This window comes from Serinus canaria, chromosome 1, assembly GCF_022539315.1.
Source record: "Serinus canaria isolate serCan28SL12 chromosome 1, serCan2020, whole genome shotgun sequence".
Taxonomy (NCBI): Eukaryota; Metazoa; Chordata; class Aves; order Passeriformes; family Fringillidae; genus Serinus; species Serinus canaria.
Window position 1 is genome coordinate 97,355,349 of NC_066313.1, and position 20,089 is coordinate 97,375,437.

Below are 20,089 nucleotides of genomic sequence, written 5' to 3' on the forward strand. Positions count from 1 at the left end.
ATCCCTTGGAGCAATGAGCCGAGCAATGTGCCAAGGAAGGACAAATAATTGCTCAATATACATGGAAATAACTCCAGGGAATTGTTATCCAAAGCCAGCAGGATTCAGACTGGAACTGCAGAGCAAGGCAGCCTCCATTTTGACAAATACAGTGCATGTGTTAAGCAAGAAAAAGTGGATTCAGGAGCATCAAGTCTCAGACCCATGATTTCAAGAACATGAGTCCAATGGGAATTGAGCATATCCCATATCAGGCATAGAAGTACTCTCTTTTCCACCACTAACCTACTATTTTTCAGCCAGTCTGTCCCATTTGGTTAAGCTAGTAAAGTAAAATTTATTTCCTTCTTAGTCATCTTCAAAAGAATCCATGTCAGGGGACAGGTGAAAGGACATTCTCTGAATATGCTCCAAAGCTGTATGTTACATTTACTAGATTTGCATGTCTGTTGTTTCCAGTTAAGAGAAAATGTAAAACAACAGGAAATGCACAGGACAGCTGTGGACCTTTGCACACAACTGCAGAAAGAAGAGCTGTGTCCTGGGATGTGGCTGATCCCACCTAGCAACTGCAGAGATTTATTGCACCAGACATATTTCAATAAAACAAAAGGTGGTTTTCTTGCTTAAATCCATGGTTTTCTTTTGTTGAGGTGGTTTTAGTTCCACAGTTTCCATTAGCAGCTCTCTATCCATCAGAAGAAACACCTTGTAAAGCAATTTGCTGGCACTGCCCTCGCTCTTTGAGCTGGCCTTTGAGGGCAGGGACTCCCAGAGATGCATCCAGTGGAGAGGGAATGACTGTCCTTCCACACCTGCCCATGCCAACAGCGTTCCCCAGGGCACTGACAGACACCTGCTGGGCTTCTGCCCACACTGGGACCTCCACACTCACTTCCAGTAAAGGGGCCCTGCTGTGTACAAACACACAACAGCACCAGGACATTGCATGTGCCTTTTGCTTAGCTGGCAGGAGAAATAGATTTATGGAAATCAATTAAAAATAACCAAGAACTTAAAAAAGCCCAAAACCAAGCTGAAGACAGTGAGTATCTAAAATTACATCTTTTCCTGGTTTGTGGAATCTCTATCTGCTTTGTCACTAATCCACAAGTGAGCCAAGAAGGAATTTCAGGAGTCCAGCTCTACACTAAAACATCAACAAAAGGCAAGATTTGTATAGTATTTGTATTTTAGTCTCATATTTACTATAGTTTTATTTTAAGGAAATATTCTGTTCACTACCTGCCTGCAGGTGGGATGGCAAGAAATTAGAATTCAAAATTCCATAGTCTCAGTCAATCCACAAAATTAGGGCTATCATTAAAAAAACTGAATGAAAAAATTAACAAGCAAAAGAGTATGAACTATTTATTTCTGAGAAAATATCCTACAAAATTTTGTGGCTTAACTACCATTAAAATGTTAACATAAAAATAGGAAAGAATTAAATTGTGATTAAATATATTCCTGACAATCGTTTAAATCCTGCATTACATTCTGAATGGTTTCAAATATAGAAAAAATCCAAACCTCACCTATAATGAGCTTATTCAGTTTGCATCTTGTACTTTTACAGTTTGTAACTGGGTAAGTGTTGATGCATAAAGCTGTAATTCACCAGTGTTGACCACAATTTTTATGAAAATAAATAAGTAAACACACTGAGATGATACAAGCTGAGCATACAGAATTCATCCTAATTCCACTTGGGCAGAGAAATTCAAGTAAACAGAGTCATACCATGAATTTTTCATAAGAAAAGCAAACTAGAAGCAACACCCTCACCTGGTTCTCAGAGCAATTTTCTCCTGGTATTATAATTACTCCTATAAACCCACTGGCTGAAGTTACAAAATAAAGGCAAAAGTAAAATTAGTATGTACAAAAATGTTTCTTCATCATCTAGCATATAATGAGATGGATCTCCAGCTTTCCACTGGGTCACCAAAGCACACTTTAAGGTCCAAAAGTTAGGCACTGGGTTCACTGTCCATTCCTTGCCTGTTCAATGCAGATTCAGCTTAACTAAGACAGTGATTTTAAAAGAATATACCTTCCCCATCCCAGATACCTGCTTTTATCTAACCTCTGTCAAGACAGATGTCTACTTTTCTTCCTGGTCACGAGGAAAACCATATAGAAGGCCATCTTAAACCAGCCAGTTGATTTTTACATGGCTCAAATATGTGTGATGAATTGGGTCAGGTAAGTGACACATTCCCAAGTGTCTCTATCACCAGAGGAGTTAGAGACCTAACTGTGTTTGTCATTTTGTCTCATTAGGGTAAAATTCAGTGTCCCACAAACCCAACAGAACTGTGATGAGTCAGCACAAAGGAATCTAACCATCACACTGGATACCTATAGCCAGCAGCCATGGCAGACAAGGATTTGTATTGTGATTTACATCAAATACCAGCAACCAGGCAGCATTTGACCTCTCCTCTCTAACATTCCTTGCACAAGGCAGGCTGGCACTGCTCACACTGGCACACTGGTGAACACCAAAATCAGCTTTCATGTACTTGAAGGCTGCCAGTCTCTCCACTTCTGAGCTGAGGGCTCTGTATCTCTCATTGCTGCTGTTAGTGATGTCAGCAGTTTTTGCACTCCCAGCCCACTCTTACAGAGTCTCCACAGAGAAGTGAAAAAGGATTTCCAGAAGCACCCAAGTGTGTGGCTGCCCCTTCAGCTCAGGGGTGACATGGAAGCCCCTCAGGGTGCTGGGCATGCTGCTGCTCCCAGGTGATGCAGATGCACTTTGGTTTAGAGCTCAAAAGGAAACAGGGCAATGGGAAGAAGAGATGGAGTCTCAGCATTCTTGCTCCCATGTCTGTCAGGCAGCTGATATCCCTGGGGAGCACCCAAGGGAACAGAGTGGTCACAACTGCACTTCGGTGTGTGGCAGCAGGACCCATTCCTGAAAGGGAAAGAAAAATGCTCAGTGTTAATGTTTAGCTGGAAACAATTGTTCTTATGAGCTCAGTGGAATAAGAATTACAGATGTCATACACTGAGTCAACTGCCCAGCAACTGAGCAGGGGGCAGTAATTGCCCACTGCTCTTAAATTTGGAACGGACTTTGATTTCATTGTTTGTTTTATGACAGCACATTAGAGGCATTATTTTTACCACACCCATGGAAAATGCTATGGTTGAGGTAGCAACTCTCTCAGAAAAAAACATTATCTCACTATTAATATTTTCTTTGGTGGAGAAGGGGTGTGGAAGCTGTTGTTTTTCTGATGCATGCTGAAAAATGCTTACGAAATACCATCTAAGTTTCAGAGCAGAAAAGAAGAGCACTCAGTGCTTGCTACTGACAGCCTGTTAGCCTGTGTCCTTGAAAATCAACATGCTACAAGGAGAAAATGGGTAGTTCTGAAGTGTCTTCTATGTCTCAGAGTATCAGGAGTAATTGCCTTTAATGGATGACTAAAAACTTTTGCCCCGCTATAACTGCACTGTATGGGGCTGCCATCAGCAGTGACCTATTTGCTGTCAGGGCAGAAATGCTTGTTTCAGATGCTGGCCTAAATGCAAATGATTGGTGCTTATCTGTCTGCAGTGTGATATCCTTAGAAAATAAATAACTTCTGCCAGAGGGCCTTCCTTGCTTGGCAGCTGGGTTCACTTGGGTTCCCTCCCCTTCTCGTGGTGCTGCGGGCACAGCCCTCACAGATGAGCACTGCTTACACAGAAAGCTCCCTGCAGCTCTCCTGGTGTGCCTCATGTTCACATGAAATGCTGCTACTGCTGGGCTGGGATATGTGTTTTCTTTGTAAGGGGTTGTCAACCACAAGACCTCTGAAATTGTGCCAGAGAACTGGGAGATCTATTTTAAATTGTTACGCTAATTTTCTGTGCTTTCAAGGGGACTCTCACATCACATTGCCAAGCTTCACTATGCAAGCATGCAGGATTGTTTCTTTCCAAATGCATTTGGTGGGGGTGATGGCATTGAGGACTGAGCGAGTTGGTCAGTCCTGTGTTTCTCTGACCTGGGCATTACTGGAGACCAAAAATTGCCATAAATTATCATTGCAAACACTGGCAACACTAGTGATGAAAAAAGTCAACAAACCTTGCTGTGTTATTAAAGGCACCGTTTTGAACATGAAAAGGCTCAAATGTGGAGAAGGAAATGTTTCAGCTCATCTGGGAGGAGAAGTCCAGTTATTTTTTGGTGCTGCTGGTATCCAAAGCACCTCCTGATGCACAGGCGGCACAGCTGCATCAAGGACAGGGGCCCTGAGAAAGATCCAGGGAACAGGTTACACCCATGGCTTTATATTGCCAAGACTATAAACCTGAAACTGCAGCTGTGCAACCCACCTCCTGCCACCCACCTCTCACCAGGTTTTCACACTCAGCAGTGAAAAGTCAAACCTGCATCCCCCAAAGGACACCTGCCCACCTGCAATCCAGTCCATGCCTAGTCACTCTGTCATTGCTCAACTGGCACCAGCAGCATCAGCCTTTCCCTTTTAAGCTGTACAAATGTCTGTACTGTCTGAGAAGAGTTGATTGATGCTACTTTAAGAGCCCTTCCCTCCTCTCACTCCCCCAGTGAGATCAAAGCTTTCTGTCCACTGCTTTCTTGAGGCATATTTCATAACAGTGACAACGAACACATAGCAAAAGAAGCACTTCTTAGTTCTTTATTTAAACCTTCCAGGTGAACCAGTCCCCTATTGATAGATGGGAGCCCTGTTGAAGGATCTTTGTCACTTTATAAAAAAATCTAAGTGAAAATCCTTTTCAGGAAGAAGAAGATCCTGTGTGAAGTTCTACCTGCAGCACCCACCAGCGCTCAACTCTGCAGAGCAGGGTTTGCCCAGGGGGGATGAGTGTGTAGGGTGGCAGGGGCTGGGGGAGGGCAGGAAAGAAGATGGACACCAACGAGGGGGCTGGATGCAGGGAATGGGGAGGACAAGAGAAGAGACACTGCAGAGAGCAGGAGGGAGGTGAGTGAGCTGGGAAGGGGCAGTTTAGGTGCCCTCCCTCCTGCAGAGCAGAGGGAAGGAAGGGAGGCCACAACAAAAACATGGTGAGGTGGCAGCTTTGATCGGCTTTTGAGACTTCCCTCGTGCAAGACACCAAATTTCCAGCAGCTCTGCAAAGCTGAAAGCTGCTGTGCTATCACAAGGGCTGTGCAAAGGGCTGCACCCTTCTGCTAGGAGGCAGCAAATGAGTTGTTACCCAGTTCCTGGGTACAAAACAAGGCAAGCTAGCTAAACTATTGCAGTATCACACTGCACTTGTGCTTGACTCTGATCCCACAAGATAAAGGCTCTGCCTGCAAACATCTCATTAAAAAACAAAAGCTTCCATTAAAAGAAAAAACAACCAAACCCAAAACATGAAGACTTATCAAAACACAAGCAGTGACACTACACTGGAAAATATTTTGCAAACACAAGCACACAGGACATTTTTGGAGCATTCTCTAATTCTCCCACCCACACACAGGACTGTCCCTGAGATGTAAGCAGGTATGATGGTCCAGCAGCACACTGAACTGCTAGGAAGGGAACCACCACATGTACTGCACCTGCCCTGGGCTGGTCCTGGGAGAGTGACTGGATCAGCACACTCACAGCTCATCTCTGGTGGCCAAACACTCTTGCAGCCTGCCTGGCCATGGGCTGCAGGGCTCCAGCAGCTGGCTCTGGAGGGAGAGGAGCCCTGCATGGCAGGAGAGCAGCTCTTGCACCACTCTCCTGGATCAGAATTGCTCAGCCAGCCAAAGAAGCCAGACATCAGCCATCCACAGGCAGCTGAGAAGGGCACATTGGAGAACATCAGAAAAACCACTATTCCAGAGGAAAATTCCCTTCAGGCATTTATTGTTTCTGATTTTGATTGCTGAATTTCACTTGGAAAAGTTCCTCACTGCCCATGCTGTCAGCTCAGCCTGAGCAGTGTTTCCAGGCCAGCACCACAGGGCGTGCCTGAAATGTTTTTCTATCTCAAATAAACAGGACACATGCAGTGCCACAGGAGTCAGGAACTGAATGCAGCAGGGACTGGAACTCAAAGATCTGCTCTGTGTGCCGTAGATTAGGTTGGGAAACCAAATCTCCTTTGCTCATGCAGAACATGCACAGCACAGTTGTTTCCATGCTACTTTCATGTTACTTTTTCAGCAAGGCTTGATTCATCACTTTGCTATTCCAATTTTACCTTTCTCTGGCAGTAATCTCATCAATGTGTAACTGTTTTAAACAAATCACCAATTTGTCCAGATTATTTAGTAATGTAAGCAGCTTGCTGACTGACTGAGAAAATCTAAGGAAGAACACAAGTATAAAAATGAGTAGACACTATGGATCTTATTCTAATTTCCCCTCAATAATAAGTAACATTTTTCTCCATAATTCATTAAAGATTTCATAATCAATAAAATAAAATTACCCGAAATTATTTAATTTACAAGTATGAAACAGACTCTTCCTAAATTTTAAGCTTATAGTTTGATACTGCTGTTATTATTCAGCACAAAAGGTTGGTCTTTAGAGAAAGTCTAGAGTATAAATGAATACAATATATATTATACAGTATAATGAATACAATATATAATTCCTATGCAATTTTCCTTAATATAAAATATCATGTAGCCTTTCATTTTAAAGACACTTTTGCATCTATGTAAAAGCTTGGCCCAAGAATAAAAATAAAGGACAAAGAATTAAAAACCAGGTTCAATATACCTTTTTTTTAGTATTATTTGCATTAAATATTTTTGGATTGCAAATCTGCATTTATGCATTTGTGCTGAGACAAACCTGACCATCTACTGTATAACCAGAGATCCCAAACCTCATCCTCCCTACCTAGCCTCAGTTCCCATCAGAGGTGATTTGCTGCCTGCATTTGTCAGCACGCTCCATGGAACACTCCTGGATCTACTGCTGCCTGACACAAGGGAACTGACAGATTCTCACTAAATTCAAAGCTTTAGGCAATTTAAAAAAGCTACCATTAATTTCTAAGGTGTCTTCTGCTTGTTTATTCACCCTAACCTCTATTTTGCATAAAATGGCAAGCTCAAGATGATTGCTTCCTGATGCAGAAGATTAAAAATCTGGAGGTTCAGGGTGGGTTATTTTTCTTATCATTCTTACTGTTAGTTAACCACTGTATTCTGGCACTTGAACAATGTCCCTGTGTCAGCAAATGGAGGCAAGCTCAGTTATTCCCATTTTTCTAGTGCTAGCAGCCTGGAATAGCCTAGCCTCGTGCAATAGTCTGTGTGGGTTTTCCCTAAAGCAAGTTCTAAGGGGCACCTTCTCTCTGCAGGAACAGCTGGCCCAGAGGGCAGCCAGGTGGGACCAGCTCCACTGGCCTCTTGTTTTCAGCATTCTTCACCCAAAGGTCTGCTCCAAAGTCCATCAGCAGCTTCACCAGCTCCACGCTGCAATTCCTGGCGGCCGTGTGCAGGGGGGAGTCCAGGCCCTTGCCGCTGTTCACGCTGGCTCCTGAACAACAGGAGGGCAAAGAACAATCAGAAGAGCCATGACTGCACAGCAGCCCATTTTCACTCCCTGCACTAGCTGCTATTCCCCTGAATAACACACAAGTTCTGCAGCCTGCACCCAGAGCTGGGCTCCCTTACGCTGGGCATTGCTGTTGCAATTTGCAGGAGCACAACTCTCACTGGCTGAGGAGTGAGAGCTTCTTCTTCTGTGAATAAGAAAATGATCCCAGAGGAATGGTGCATGAGGAAGTCCTTCACCCCACAGCCCAGCCCAAGTGTATCTTGGAGCAAGACAAGGGTGCAGTTCCACCTATGGCCCACCTATGCTTCCCATCCCTTAAAATAAAGGCAGGATTTCAACATGCTCTGTACTGGAGGCTTAAGCTGGTGAGATTCCCAAATGCCAAAGTATCTGTCGGGGAAAAATGAGAGGATGGAAAAGTTCTAGAGGTCCTTGGTAGGAGAGGGCATAAACACCCCTGATGAGAGTCCTCCCATTCATTACCCTGGATTAGTGGCTCCTAAAACACCCTAAGAAAGGTGAGCTGCAGAACTAATTCAAAACTATAATGTTTTTATAGTACATATTCCCATATACAGGAGGCAGCAGAAAAATTTAGCAGAAAAAAAAGAAAATAATTGCCAAACATTTAATTTAGATTAAATTTAAAAGATTTCAATTAATTTGTATTTGACTTCTTCCCAAATAAAAGGTCATTGTACTAAACAGTGACCCACTAAAATGTGATATATATGATTTTTGCTTGCTTTTTCTAGAGTAGCTTTGTTGGTATATCATTTTTGTACCAGCTATGTGGCCACTTTAGGTTATAAGGCCCCTTTGGCTAGAAGACCTGTACTACTGAGGATAACAATAAATGGTTTTGTGTAATTACCCAAGCATTTAGACTTACAGCTTTGTGTGATGCAAAGGATATAGTGCTGAACCTTCTTCTGAGTTGTAAATGTCTCCCACTTTTTATGAACTCATTGGAAATCAAGGCATGTTTGCAGAAATACTATGTAAAAGTGGCTGAGTCAATTGTTTTGGGTAAAGAGGAGGTTAAAAAAAATTAAAAATTAAATTTCTTCCTGTTCACTTCAAATTAATGCAGCATCACATGCACAGACACTGAAAAGTATAGCTTGTTCAGGCACAATCAGCCATGTTAAATCCAGGATCACCCATCACTTTGTTGGGAGCTATCAAGCTGAATTCCTGGGTTAAGAAAACCCTGATCACCCTGTTGCTACATTTAACCAGAGCTGCAATCAGGAGTGAAACATCTCCTGGTCCCAAAGCAGGAGCTCCTCCGAATCTTTGATGCAAAGATAATCCAAAGATAGATGTTGCAGGAAATGAAAGCACACCATTCTTTAGTTTTGCTTTTTACCTGACTCAAGCAGCTTCTTGGCACAGTTCACTTGCTGGTTCTCACATGCTACATAAAGTGGAGTACCCAGGTGCTGGATGTTGTGATCTATATTTACCCCACGGGACGCCAGGAGTTCGACACATTGCACATGACCTTAAAAGGGATAAAGGAAGAGTCAACTCACAGAGACCAGGCTTTTTTTTCAGCAAATTCTCTGTTGCAGCAGTGTAGTTTGGCAAAGATTCAATGTTTTGTCAAGAGGTGGTAGGGTAATACTTTCACCCACTCCAATGGATCCAGCCGGAAAAACGGGAGCTGAAAAGCCGCGTTCAGCACAGCAGGCTAAAGCCTCACAGGCTAAAGCCCTCACATTTTATCTGGCTCATTTCAGATGTCTGCTGAAGATGAGATGAATCACTCCATGTTTCTCTCCACTCCTTTTGAAGCTAGCCAGACATCTCCCTCAAATGTCCACGTTGGAGGCAGCTAATTTGGACAATGCATTCCCTTCCAGGTGAACTCTGAGGATCTGACAGCTGAGCTGACCTGCCCTTGAGGAGCAACAGGGGTGGGAAGAACTGCACCCCTCACCAGGAGACCAACTAGCAAGGCATTCTACATGACCCAAACCAAGAAAATTATCTTCTCTATCTCTCTCCTCCTCTTCAACATGCTGCTAGCAGCATGGACAGGAGGGCTGATGCCTGTGGGGTTACCTCTCTTAGCAGCTTCGTGGATGGGGGACGCCAGGTCACAGGGTGGCTGCAGGCTGGCTCCATGCTCCAGCAGTAAATTCAAGCAAGCCACACTGCCACTGACACAAGTGTTGAACAGTGGTGTGTGCCAGTCAACAGTCACTCCATCCACCTGGGGGAAAATAACACAAAAATACAGCAAGACTTTTGTCTTCCTGGTATTTCAAAATTGGTAACAACTAACCAGTTTCTCAGCAGAAAATAGGGGTTTCAATATTTTTTTATTTAATTCCATGCCAAAACTCTCCATGCTTCTGAAGACTACAACTTTTCATTAAAATGATCATTAAAAAGTACTTTTTTTTAATTGCCCCCAAGTCTCTCCTATTGAAAAAAAAAGGGAGGAAAAAATCATCAGGGCCCCTCCAGGGTCCCTCAGGAGTTACCAAGCTAAATGTATGACCATTTCTCAGTTATCTTAGCTGAAACACACCTATCCATAGCCCTCTCCTGAAACAGCCCATTTTTGGCTGAAAGTGTGCAATCCTTCCTTATTTTCTAATTATTTTTTTTAATTGAAAGGTAATATCTGGTAAAGTGGTGTATGTATGAATGAGTTTTCTTATTCACTATAATTCTGAAGTTAGCTCGAAAAGTAGTGGCCATGAGACAGCATTTCAGCATTTAACTTGCATCTTGTTTCCATTTTCTTCCCATTTTTTGTCAGCTGATCCTAATATTCCTAAGCCTCTGCTTAAGACTCTGCATATTGATACCAGTAAGATCAATGTGTGCATAAAACAAAGGAAATCCCTAACTGCTGCAGGATTATAAACACTTTGCAAGATGAACTTCCCCTTGTTCTTGTGAATGATGAGACCATTTCATCCTCATCTAAAGAACAATAATAACTGTTGCTTATATCTGTGCTTTTTGGATTGCTTTATAAGGACGTGCCTTTTATAAGTACCTCAAGCAGAGCTAAGCACAGAGTGTAAATCACAGAGATACTCATGTGACATGACATCACATAGCACTGAAGTGTGGTAGTACAACATACTAACACTAGAGACAGTGGTCTGTCCATCACCTACTCACCTGAGCACCATGTTTTAACAGGACACTGGCACAGGCAGCATGCCCCCCTAGGCAGGCTTCATGGAGAGGAGACACCTGGTCTGTTGTAACAAGATTGACATCATTCCCCTGATAAAATAATGGAAAATAGCATTACAACCAACTACTAAAACCCCCATACAAAAATCCACAATAAAAAAAATAATAATAAAAAAACCCCACTCTTCTTTAAAAGCCTTATGTAACTAGACCTTCCTCAACTGCCTGGAGCTATTCATCTCAGCAAGTAAGCAGATGAAGGGGATGGAGAGGCTGTCATGTTTTGGCTGGAGTGGATACTGGCACAGCATACCTGAGGCCATGCCTTGCACACCCTGAAAACCAGCACAGAAAGCTTAGTGGACTGTCCAGTGGGACAACATGCTGTGGTTGTTTGACTGGCTTGAACCCTGAAATGCTCTTGAAGTATTTTCTGCTCTTTGCCTCAAGGCAACCGCTGAAGGAAAGAAATGCATCAGAAACATTGGTTGGATTCCACAAGATCTTCTGTTTCTAACAATCTTGGTGCTCCAGAAGACTAAGCTGGAAGAGTCTCCAATGCCCCTTCCCTGTCCATTACCTCCTTCACAGGTTAAACCCAGGGATTTTGAAGAAACAAAGAGTTGAGGTTCAGAAATCCCTGCTACCTATCCCTGACCTTCTGGAGGGACCAGGGCCCTGGGATATGCTGAGGTACTTCAGGAACAAATGTTTGGGTGACTGAATTGAAGCCTCAACCAGACCCATGACTGGCTCCAGAGCTGGCCCCTCAGCTGGGGCACCAAAAACTGCTCCCAGGCACACACTGCAGAGGAGCTGCAGAGCTGCACACGAGCTGCAGAGGAGCTGCCCTCGGCCATCCAGAGATCCCAGTGATCCCATTACCTCCATCACAGTTAACTCATCACCCAGGATAGCTCAGTACATCATCAAATTACTGCACAAAGCTTGTGCTGGGCAAGGAACTGACTGCAGGAAAGAAAAGCCTGTTGCATGCAGATTTCACTGTGGCCTGGTTAACAGGATTTTCTCACCCTGAAGTTTCACAGTAAAGCACAGACTGCATTCATCCACTGAACAAACCCTGCAGAGACCACATGAACCCAGGGGAGAGGTACCTGTTCAAGGAGCTTCTTCAGGGAAAGCAGACGCCCATGGATAGAGGCCTCATGTAAAGGAGACCAGTCTGAAACAAAGTCTGTACAAAAACAAAGACAGGAAAAAGGCTAAAAACTCCATTTCACTAGCATTCTTTACTTCAACTGCATGACCTCCTTTCTACTTTATGGAGCTGCCAAGATTTCTTTGGAGCAGATGCTGTGAGGGACACAGACAAGAAGATGGTTTCCCTCTGGGTGCATTTTAACTCATCCTGTGTTTGCACTGTGCAGCTGTATTCCCCTCCAGGAGACAGGAGAGGGATTTGCAGAACATCACCTGGCTATGGCTGAGCTCTCTGAATTATTTCCAGGGCCTTTTTTCCCCAAACTTATTGTATTTTACCAATTATCACAAAAGGAATATGTTTTGAAGAGGGTTTGGTTGATCAGTCATTTACCCCTGTTCAAAGCTGGACTAGAGTCAACAACACTTGGCAAGAGAAGGGACCAAAGTACAAGGAGACAAATTGTGCTACCTGTTGATTCTGTCTTTCAGTTTTCAGTGTTTGCTATGAGTGGTGCATTTTAAGTAATAGTTGTGCTCTCTGCATTGCTGAAACCACAAAGTGAGGCACAGCACGGATATACTGTGCAGATATTAATAGAGGGAGATCTTCAGTATTACAGATTTTATGGCTCCAAGCTAACTGACAGCAATAATCCCTCCGGGAGATATTTATGTCCCAGCACTCAAAACCCAGTGTCTGTTGTATGTCAATGTCCCAGATTCCCCCTGGGAAGGAGGGGAAGCCTTTTCAGAGGGCACTTCACACAGCTTCCTGTGGAAAGATGTTTTGCTGTTCTCTGGAGATGTCCCACTCTCCTTCCACTAAGTACAGAGAATACTCCAGTGACCAATTTGCTGGCTGAGTTGCTGAGGTTCTCAGGAACCACATTAGAGCACATGCATGGAGTGGAATCCTTAACAGCAGGAAGTCTGCCTCCAGCAAAAAACCCAAATAAGCCACAATAATTCTTTAAAAGAATGTTTACACATAAGCTGATGATCGTGAAGGTTTTAAATTAAAATACGGTGTGTTTAGACCAGACATAAAAATGTGGTGGTGAAATAAAGAACAGGTTGCCTAGAGAGGTGGTAAATGTCTCATTTGTGGAAAGATTCAAGGTCAGGTTGGATGGGGTCCTGAGAAACCTGGTCTAGTAGAAGGTGTTCCTGCTCATTGCAGGAGTGTTGGACTAGATAACCTTTAAAGGTCCCTTCCAATCTAAACCTGGCTATGAATCTATGAATCAGTATTTAAAGAAATTAGTATTCTTTGTTATTAGCATTATTTGAGCCCTGCCTGCCTCCTTCTATGTTCCATGGGCTGCTTCCCACAACATTTAAACAGTTTCATTAGGTTTCCAAACATCCTTTGGCTTTAGCAAAGGGACAGCCAATTCTGGAAGCTGTGGTTCTGGTTCATAAGGATAGCAAAACTGGGCTACAATTATTAAACCACAGAATGACTAACTGACTAAAACAGCTTTGCTCTGAGTGATGTGTGTCAAATTGATGTTTATCTGACTCTGCTGTTGTTCTTGCTGGTCCTGCCTGTGTTACAATCAGCTGGTTTCAGGGTATGTAAAAAGCTTTTCCCCGTTTAGAAACTAATGCCACTGCCTAAACTGCATGAGTTGTAAGGGAAGTATGTTTATAGATATTCTAAAAATCTAGACTGAAGTACAAGTTTTTTTGAGTTGCTTTTTTGGCCACACAAATATTGGCAGGCGTTTGTGCCTGTAACAACCTGTGCATTGTACCAACTTATGATGTCATCATGTCATGATGACATAAGAGGGACATATCCATGTGTGGATCTTATCCATTCAGTCCTTGCTTAAGAAAAGACAGGTTTCTGCTGAAACTCTAAAAAGAGCCAGGCCAGCCATCTATGGACTGTTTCAAAGTTCCAAAGTTTTAACAATTAATTAAAATATTGACCACATATGCATTAAAAATAGATTTCAGTGAAAAAGAAAATAGATATGTGCTAATACCTAATCCATCTGGGAGATCTGTAACTGAGAGAAACCGAGAGTTTTATCCCAGGGGAGCCCTATGGAGCCTTGGGAGTCCATCACACCAGCCTTGGATACCTTGGGAGGAGCAGGATTAAAGGCCTGACTGATGACTAATTGTGATGGCATAATTCCAGATCTGCTGCCATGAACAGCACAGCCCCAGGCTGATGTCTCTCCTGCCCTGCCTCCATCTGCAGCAAGCACCTCTGACCTGAAGCAATGCCAGGGAGGCAAACCCCCTGGAAGGAACGGCAAATTTCTCCAGTTTCCTGACCCAAGGCATCACCTTCTGGCAAATAACCATATTTCAATTTTCTGCCTGCTCCAGGCTGGAACTCAAGTTTTTTGCCTGGAAGAAGAGAAAGGCTGCAGTGGATTTCCTTGTCTCACTGCCCTCTTTTACACTTCAGAGGATGCACACTGTCAGAATAAAAAAGATCTGTACTGTATTTGATTAAGACCTAAGCAAATGTCAGTTCCAGCTGACCACAGGCTTTCAAACCCCTGAACTAGGGACTTTCATGAATGTGCCCAGAGCACTCTGCCCACCAGAGCTGCATATGGAGTAGCAAGGCCAGTGTGTGTGGGGGACACAGCTGTTCATTGCATGAACCACCACTGCAACAAGGATTCCTGACTGTCAAAAACAGGTACAACTGCTTTTTCACAAAGAAACAAGATATCTTGTACAAATTTGAAATTTATCTACACCTTAGTCCACAGGGAGGCTGAGTCACACCCCAGGAGTTCAGCATCTAGACATCCAAATCCCACTGGCTTTGGGTCACCTAGCTCCCCTTCAACTGCAGAAAACTCCAGCCAGCCCAGAGGGTTCATTAAACCTCTGGTCACATCTGAAGACATTGCCACCACTCAGGCAAGGTGGGGTACACAGAGGGAGTTCTTATAGCACTAACCACGCACCCATGCAAATTCTGACTGCTCCCTGTGCACAACAGAGCTCTCACAGGACCTTTCTAGAGCACTGCTTTTTGTGGTGATGGCTGAAGCAACTTTTTCCAACCTCTGACCATGTGAGGGCATTTCACCCTCTGTGCCTGTCCCCAGGCTGGGTTCCTCCCATGCCTCTCACGCACAGCACAACCTGAAAGGGGCTCTCAAGTCCTTCCAGTGAAGGCATGCTCTTGCATTCATATTTGCAGATACAAAATCCTAGAGCATTATATAGAACTGTATTACAAATAGTATTTTTCATACTCAAAGGCTGTCCCTTAAAATTTGTGATATACATAGCCTGAGCCAAATGCATTCCCACTGGAAATTGCCAGCAGAGCTCATTGACTCTGCTAATGAACAGGCAGGCATGAAAGGAATGGACTAAACTTTGATTTTCAAAGGATCAAAAAATCTGTGTCCAGCACTGAGCCATGTGGGATTCCCTCCTTCCACCCTCCATTTTGCTGGAGCTGTTCTCCAGTACGGACTGGTTCTATTTCACACTGTTAATAATAATAATACTGCTGTGCCTTCCTACTCATCCCAGCCTCAGGCTGTACGTACGTGGCACACACGAGAGCAGGGAGACTACACTGCAGATAGACTGGTCAGCCTCACATTTCGGTTTTATGGTCTTAATTTTCAACTTGATATCGATGGAAACATCCTGAACAGCCCAGAAAAAGAGCAAGGATAGCGTAAAGTCACATTTCCTCAATTTACCTCATTCCATCTGCACTCGCCGTTAGCTGAAGGAGTAACTTCACAGAAACAGAGCTACACCAAACGCATCCAGCTCAGGATACAAAGTTAAATAACTCCTTTTTTTTTACCATGTACATTTTCAATGGCTCTGGGCCAGACACGGAGCAATGACCAGAGTGAAGCCATTTGTCTGAGTAACTGCTCACTATTACATGCCCACAACAGCACTGGTCACAGCAATGCCACTGCAGAAGAACCCAGTAGGCTCAGCCTAAACAACACTTAGGTCTGTTCTCTGAAAGAGAAGGGGAAAGATAAAAGATAAAGGAAAAAAAATGAAGAAAGAGAAGACAAAAATGAAAAGCAAAAATTGAAACAATCAAAAGAAAGGAGAAGAAGAAGGAAAGTAAGAGAAGAAAGAAAGAAAAAAAAGAAAAGAAAAAGAAAAAGAAAAAGAAAAGAAAAAGAAAAAGAAAAAGAAAAAGAAAAAGAAAAAGAAAAAAGAAAAGAAAAAGAAAAAGAAGGAATTGAGCCAGTGCTGAGCTTCCTGCTGGCACTAATTTAAGTCAAACATGCCACATTTCAACTTATTTCTCAGTGTGCTGCGGTCCAAGTGCTTCATTTGTTTCTGCCTGCACAAAATGCAGCACAAAACCAAACTTTCTTTTCTAAGACACGAAAGAAAAACAACCAAAATTTCAGTATCAAACAGAAATAACTTTTTAAAATCCCCTCAGAGGTACAAAGGCATGGGGGTGTTTTGTGGGACGGAGCGAGGACCTGTCCCGAAGCGGGACACAGGAGCAGCAGCACTGCAGCCCGCCCGTGCCCCTTGCAGCCTCCGGCAGGGCAGAGCCTTGTCCCCGGCAGTGTCACTCACCCCTCATCCGCGGGGTACACGGCGACGCTGCAGATGCCTGGCCTCCAGCTCCTTGCAGTTTGCTGGCATTTTGATTTGTTCTCTCATCATCCATCTCAGCCCTGTCTGCCCAGCCGCTGTTTTTTCACTTTGTGGTTGGTTTCCAGAGTTCAAATTCCATCGTTCCCCGAGCCCCCACCAGCCGGAGCGATCTCTGGCACAGACCCTGCCCGCATCAGCCGAGCAGCCCTTGCGGCGGCCGGGACGTGGTGCCGGCAGCTCCCTGAGCAGAAACCCGAGCACCTGGGCTGGGATTTAACGCAACAGCTCCCGGGCTGCCCTGCTCGGCAGCCAGCGACCCAGCCAAGCGAGAGATGTGCCTGATGTCACATCCTCTCCAACGCGACGCCCAATCGGGGCGCCCGCCGTTCATTTTTATCAGGAAGGAAATTCTTAGTTTGCCAAAAATACAAGAGAGAACGAGCCAGTTCTACTAGTTGAACAAACTCTGCCTGCAGGGGATGCGCAGGGAGAGCCACGGGCAGGCGCAGTTCTGCCCCCGTTCCCCGGGTTTGCACAGCTCTGTCCTGGTGCAAGGGCAGGGTTTGCACAGTTCTGTCCCGTTCCCCGGGCAGGCTTTGCGCCGCTCTGTCCCGTTCCCCGGGCAGGCTTTGCGCGGCTCTGTCCCTTTCCCCGGGCAGGGTTTGCGCGGCTCTGTCCCTTTCCCCGGGCAGGCTTTGCGCGGCTCTGTCCCGTTCCCCGGGCAGGGTTTTGCCGGCTCTGTCCCGTTCCCCGGGCAGGGTTTGCGCGGCTCTGTCCCGTTCCCCGGGCAGGGTTTGCGCGGCTCTGTCCCGTTCCCCGGGCAGGGTTTGCGCGGCTCTGTCCCGTTCCCCGGGCAGGGTTTTGCCGGCTCTGTCCCGTTCCCCGGGCAGGGTTTTGCCGGCTCTGTCCCGCTGGTGCGCGCAGCGGGCGCAGCCGGAGCGCGGAGCTGCCGCCGCCGCTGCCCGGCCCGGCGCAGCGTGGGGAGCGAACCGCAGCGGAGCTCGGGTCCCCTTACTCTGTCGGGCTGAGTTCACTGAGCCACACCCGCAGTTTTGTACCAAAACAGCGTCCTTTTATTTTTAAGCAATTTCTCAACACAAACAAAGCATCACAAACCAAACAGCTTTAAAGAAGAAAAAAAAAAAAAAAAAAAAAAAAGAAGTCTTCGTTATTTTTTCAGGAGGACCTCTGCCTCATTTCTCTGTGTCTGTTTTGCAAAAGTTCTGTTCTCTCATCTCTCTTTGCACTATTTTCCTTCCCAATTTAGTATAATTTACGAGCACAAAATCCTTTTTCTGTCACTGAATATTACAAGTGGAAGTAGGCAGAACTTCCATGCAACATGTTTTAACATCAACCTGGATCTCAAGATAAGCAACACAGAACTTCAAATGCAGATTAGAAACAGCTTACACAACACAGAGACACAACAGAGCTTTTAGGTATTACAATACTATTTTCCATTTAAATAGTAAATACACCCCCAAGTTCTACATAAACAGGCCCAGCTACAGAAATTACTTTATCCTTTTTCAAGTGCAGCCATCCTTGATGCATAGAAGTGCACAGTAAAGTGGAATCTACAACACTTAATATTACTTTTTTTCTATTTACAGCATGTCTTATAAAAGGAATATTTTTTTTCTTTCTTCAAAAATCTAAATTTTTTGTAATTCAATGGACCGTTCTACTATCTTGGTTCTTCTTTTTCTTCCACTTGCTAATCAGTTTTTTTAATCGTGCAGATAAATTTTATAATTATTTTATTATTATTAGCACAAATATTGCTACAAAAATGAAAACACACTGATGGTAAATCTGTCTTGGTATGAAAATTCAGCCTTGGTTTCTGAGGATGCAAATCATAGAATTACATAAAATGTTCAGAAAATTGGACCCAAAACATACGATTTGTTCAATTTAACTTCAGAATCAGGCTGAGAAATCCTAGCTTTTCCTTAGCAGTAATGAAGAAATATAGGCATTTTCAAACCATGCTTTGCCTCACCTATTTTAGATGCCTGCTCTGGGGGAACACATTGGAATGTTAGAGTCAGTCTTCACTGACTGTGAAAGGGATCCCTGAACCATGAGCAGAGAATTAACTGTGTAAACAGCTACAACCACTTTAAAATATGGCTGAATTGGCAGCCAAGGGTCCCAGCTCTGACACCCCCGAGTGCTGTCATGTGCCTTGTCCTGCCCAGCCTCTGGGTGCTGCAGCTCAGGGTGAAACATCTTCAGTCCAAAGGCCAGCATGGCCCAGTGCCTGAACCACAGAGCCTCAGCTCTGGAGTGCCTGCATCTCAGAGAGCAGGGTTTTGACAGACAGTTCAGACTGATTTATCTGCACTGATCCAAGCTGTTGTTCCCTGCCTGGCTCCCAGCTCTCAGCAGGGATTACCCCATACAAGGCATGGCAGCCCTGGCCACAAACTGATGGCACAGCTCTCTCAGCACATGGCCCATTGTGTCAGCTCAAAAACCTGCAAAAGCAGTTTTCTTCTCCAGCCTGTAAACTCGAGCTCTGAGACCCCAGCACGTGCCACGTCCTTCTCTAAGGCAGTAATTTCCAGCCAAACATCTGGGACAGCCATGTTTTAAATCACAGCAGTTAAATCTGCCAGAGCTTGCCCACAGGAGCACTAAAGCACTGGTGTCATTTCCAGAGGTACCTGGGTTTTCTTTGGAAAGCTGCTGTGAAATCCTTGAGCTGACACAAAATGGAGAAGTTCTCCCTTGGAGAAATTTATAATACTGTCCAGTTCTTGTATCCCTAATTTCCTTTCCTCAAATCAAGTCTCTCCTCCAGAGGCTTTACTTCTTTTGCAGTTTTTCTGACATGAAATGTTTTCATTTTCCTTCCTCTCACCCTCACAGAAACTTCCCTTTGCAAACATTCCATCAGCCTGGCTGGGGACCAGACAGACTTCTGTAAGGAACTGCTCCCTTCTGCAGGAGGGCTGATTTACTTAATCTAAATCAAAACAACCCTGAAGAAAGCATCAAACACATCTTGGTTGCATCGTGGCATGCAGTAGCACCTGGATCTGTGCTTTAATTCATTGCAGAAGTGGAGAATCCCCAAGATTTCCCAAGGAGCAGGAAAAACTTTGCATGAGAGCTTGCAAAAAAGGGTGTTGTATTTTCATTGTGTCAAGAAGGGGATTAGGGGCATTTTCCCCACAGAGAGAAAAGCAACAACAATCCATTTTTCACCACCTGGTACCAGTTGTTTCTCAGTGAACATCTGTGTAAGCATCTTCATATGTTACAAAATATATCTTGACATTGCTTTCTGAACTGTATGTACTCCTGCTCAGGCAAAGAGAATCCAAACCCTGAAAGCTGGTGGGTTAAAATTTGGTTTGGGCTTTGGTTTGGGGTTGGTTTTGGTTTAGGTTTTTGGGTTTTTGGGGTTTTTTGGGGTCTGATTTTTGTTTGTTTTCCAAATCATTGTGGTTTCTATCATTCCTGGGGTGGTTTTTGTCCTCTCTTGTGGGCTGCAGTCATGGTTTGCCCACACTGCCAGTTGAGCTGTGTGGTGAAACATCTCATGTGACAAGTACACAGCAGCAAGCAGACAGTAGGGTGACAACAGCGAAAGTGTCAGCCCAGTTCTTGAGAGCTGTGGTGGTTTTTCAGCACAGACTGCCAGCATCTGGCAAACT

At 44.4% G+C, this 20,089-nt stretch overlaps 1 protein-coding gene across 2 annotated transcripts; it reads right to left on the bottom strand.

The window, feature by feature from the left end:
* Nucleotides 1-1,345: 1,345 nt before the first annotated feature.
* On the bottom strand, nucleotides 1,346-16,781 carry ASB9 (ankyrin repeat and SOCS box containing 9). 2 transcript variants are annotated; one of them, XM_030234946.2, is made up of 8 exons: nucleotides 16,398-16,780; nucleotides 11,789-11,868; nucleotides 10,653-10,760; nucleotides 9,576-9,726; nucleotides 8,878-9,012; nucleotides 7,293-7,484; nucleotides 4,088-4,254; nucleotides 2,775-2,923 (listed from the first exon to the last, which is right to left on the bottom strand). In XM_030234946.2, exons 1-7 carry the CDS (start codon nucleotides 16,489-16,491, stop codon nucleotides 4,130-4,132), a joined length of 885 nt encoding a protein of 294 aa, XP_030090806.1. In that variant the 5' UTR covers nucleotides 16,492-16,780; the 3' UTR covers nucleotides 2,775-2,923; nucleotides 4,088-4,129. The 2 variants fall into 2 exon arrangements, with proteins under 2 accessions (XP_018769108.2, XP_030090806.1); XM_018913563.3 differs by lacking the exon at nucleotides 4,088-4,254 and having other exon boundaries at nucleotides 1,346-2,923; nucleotides 16,398-16,781.
* Between the last annotated feature and the right edge of the window lie 3,308 nt (nucleotides 16,782-20,089).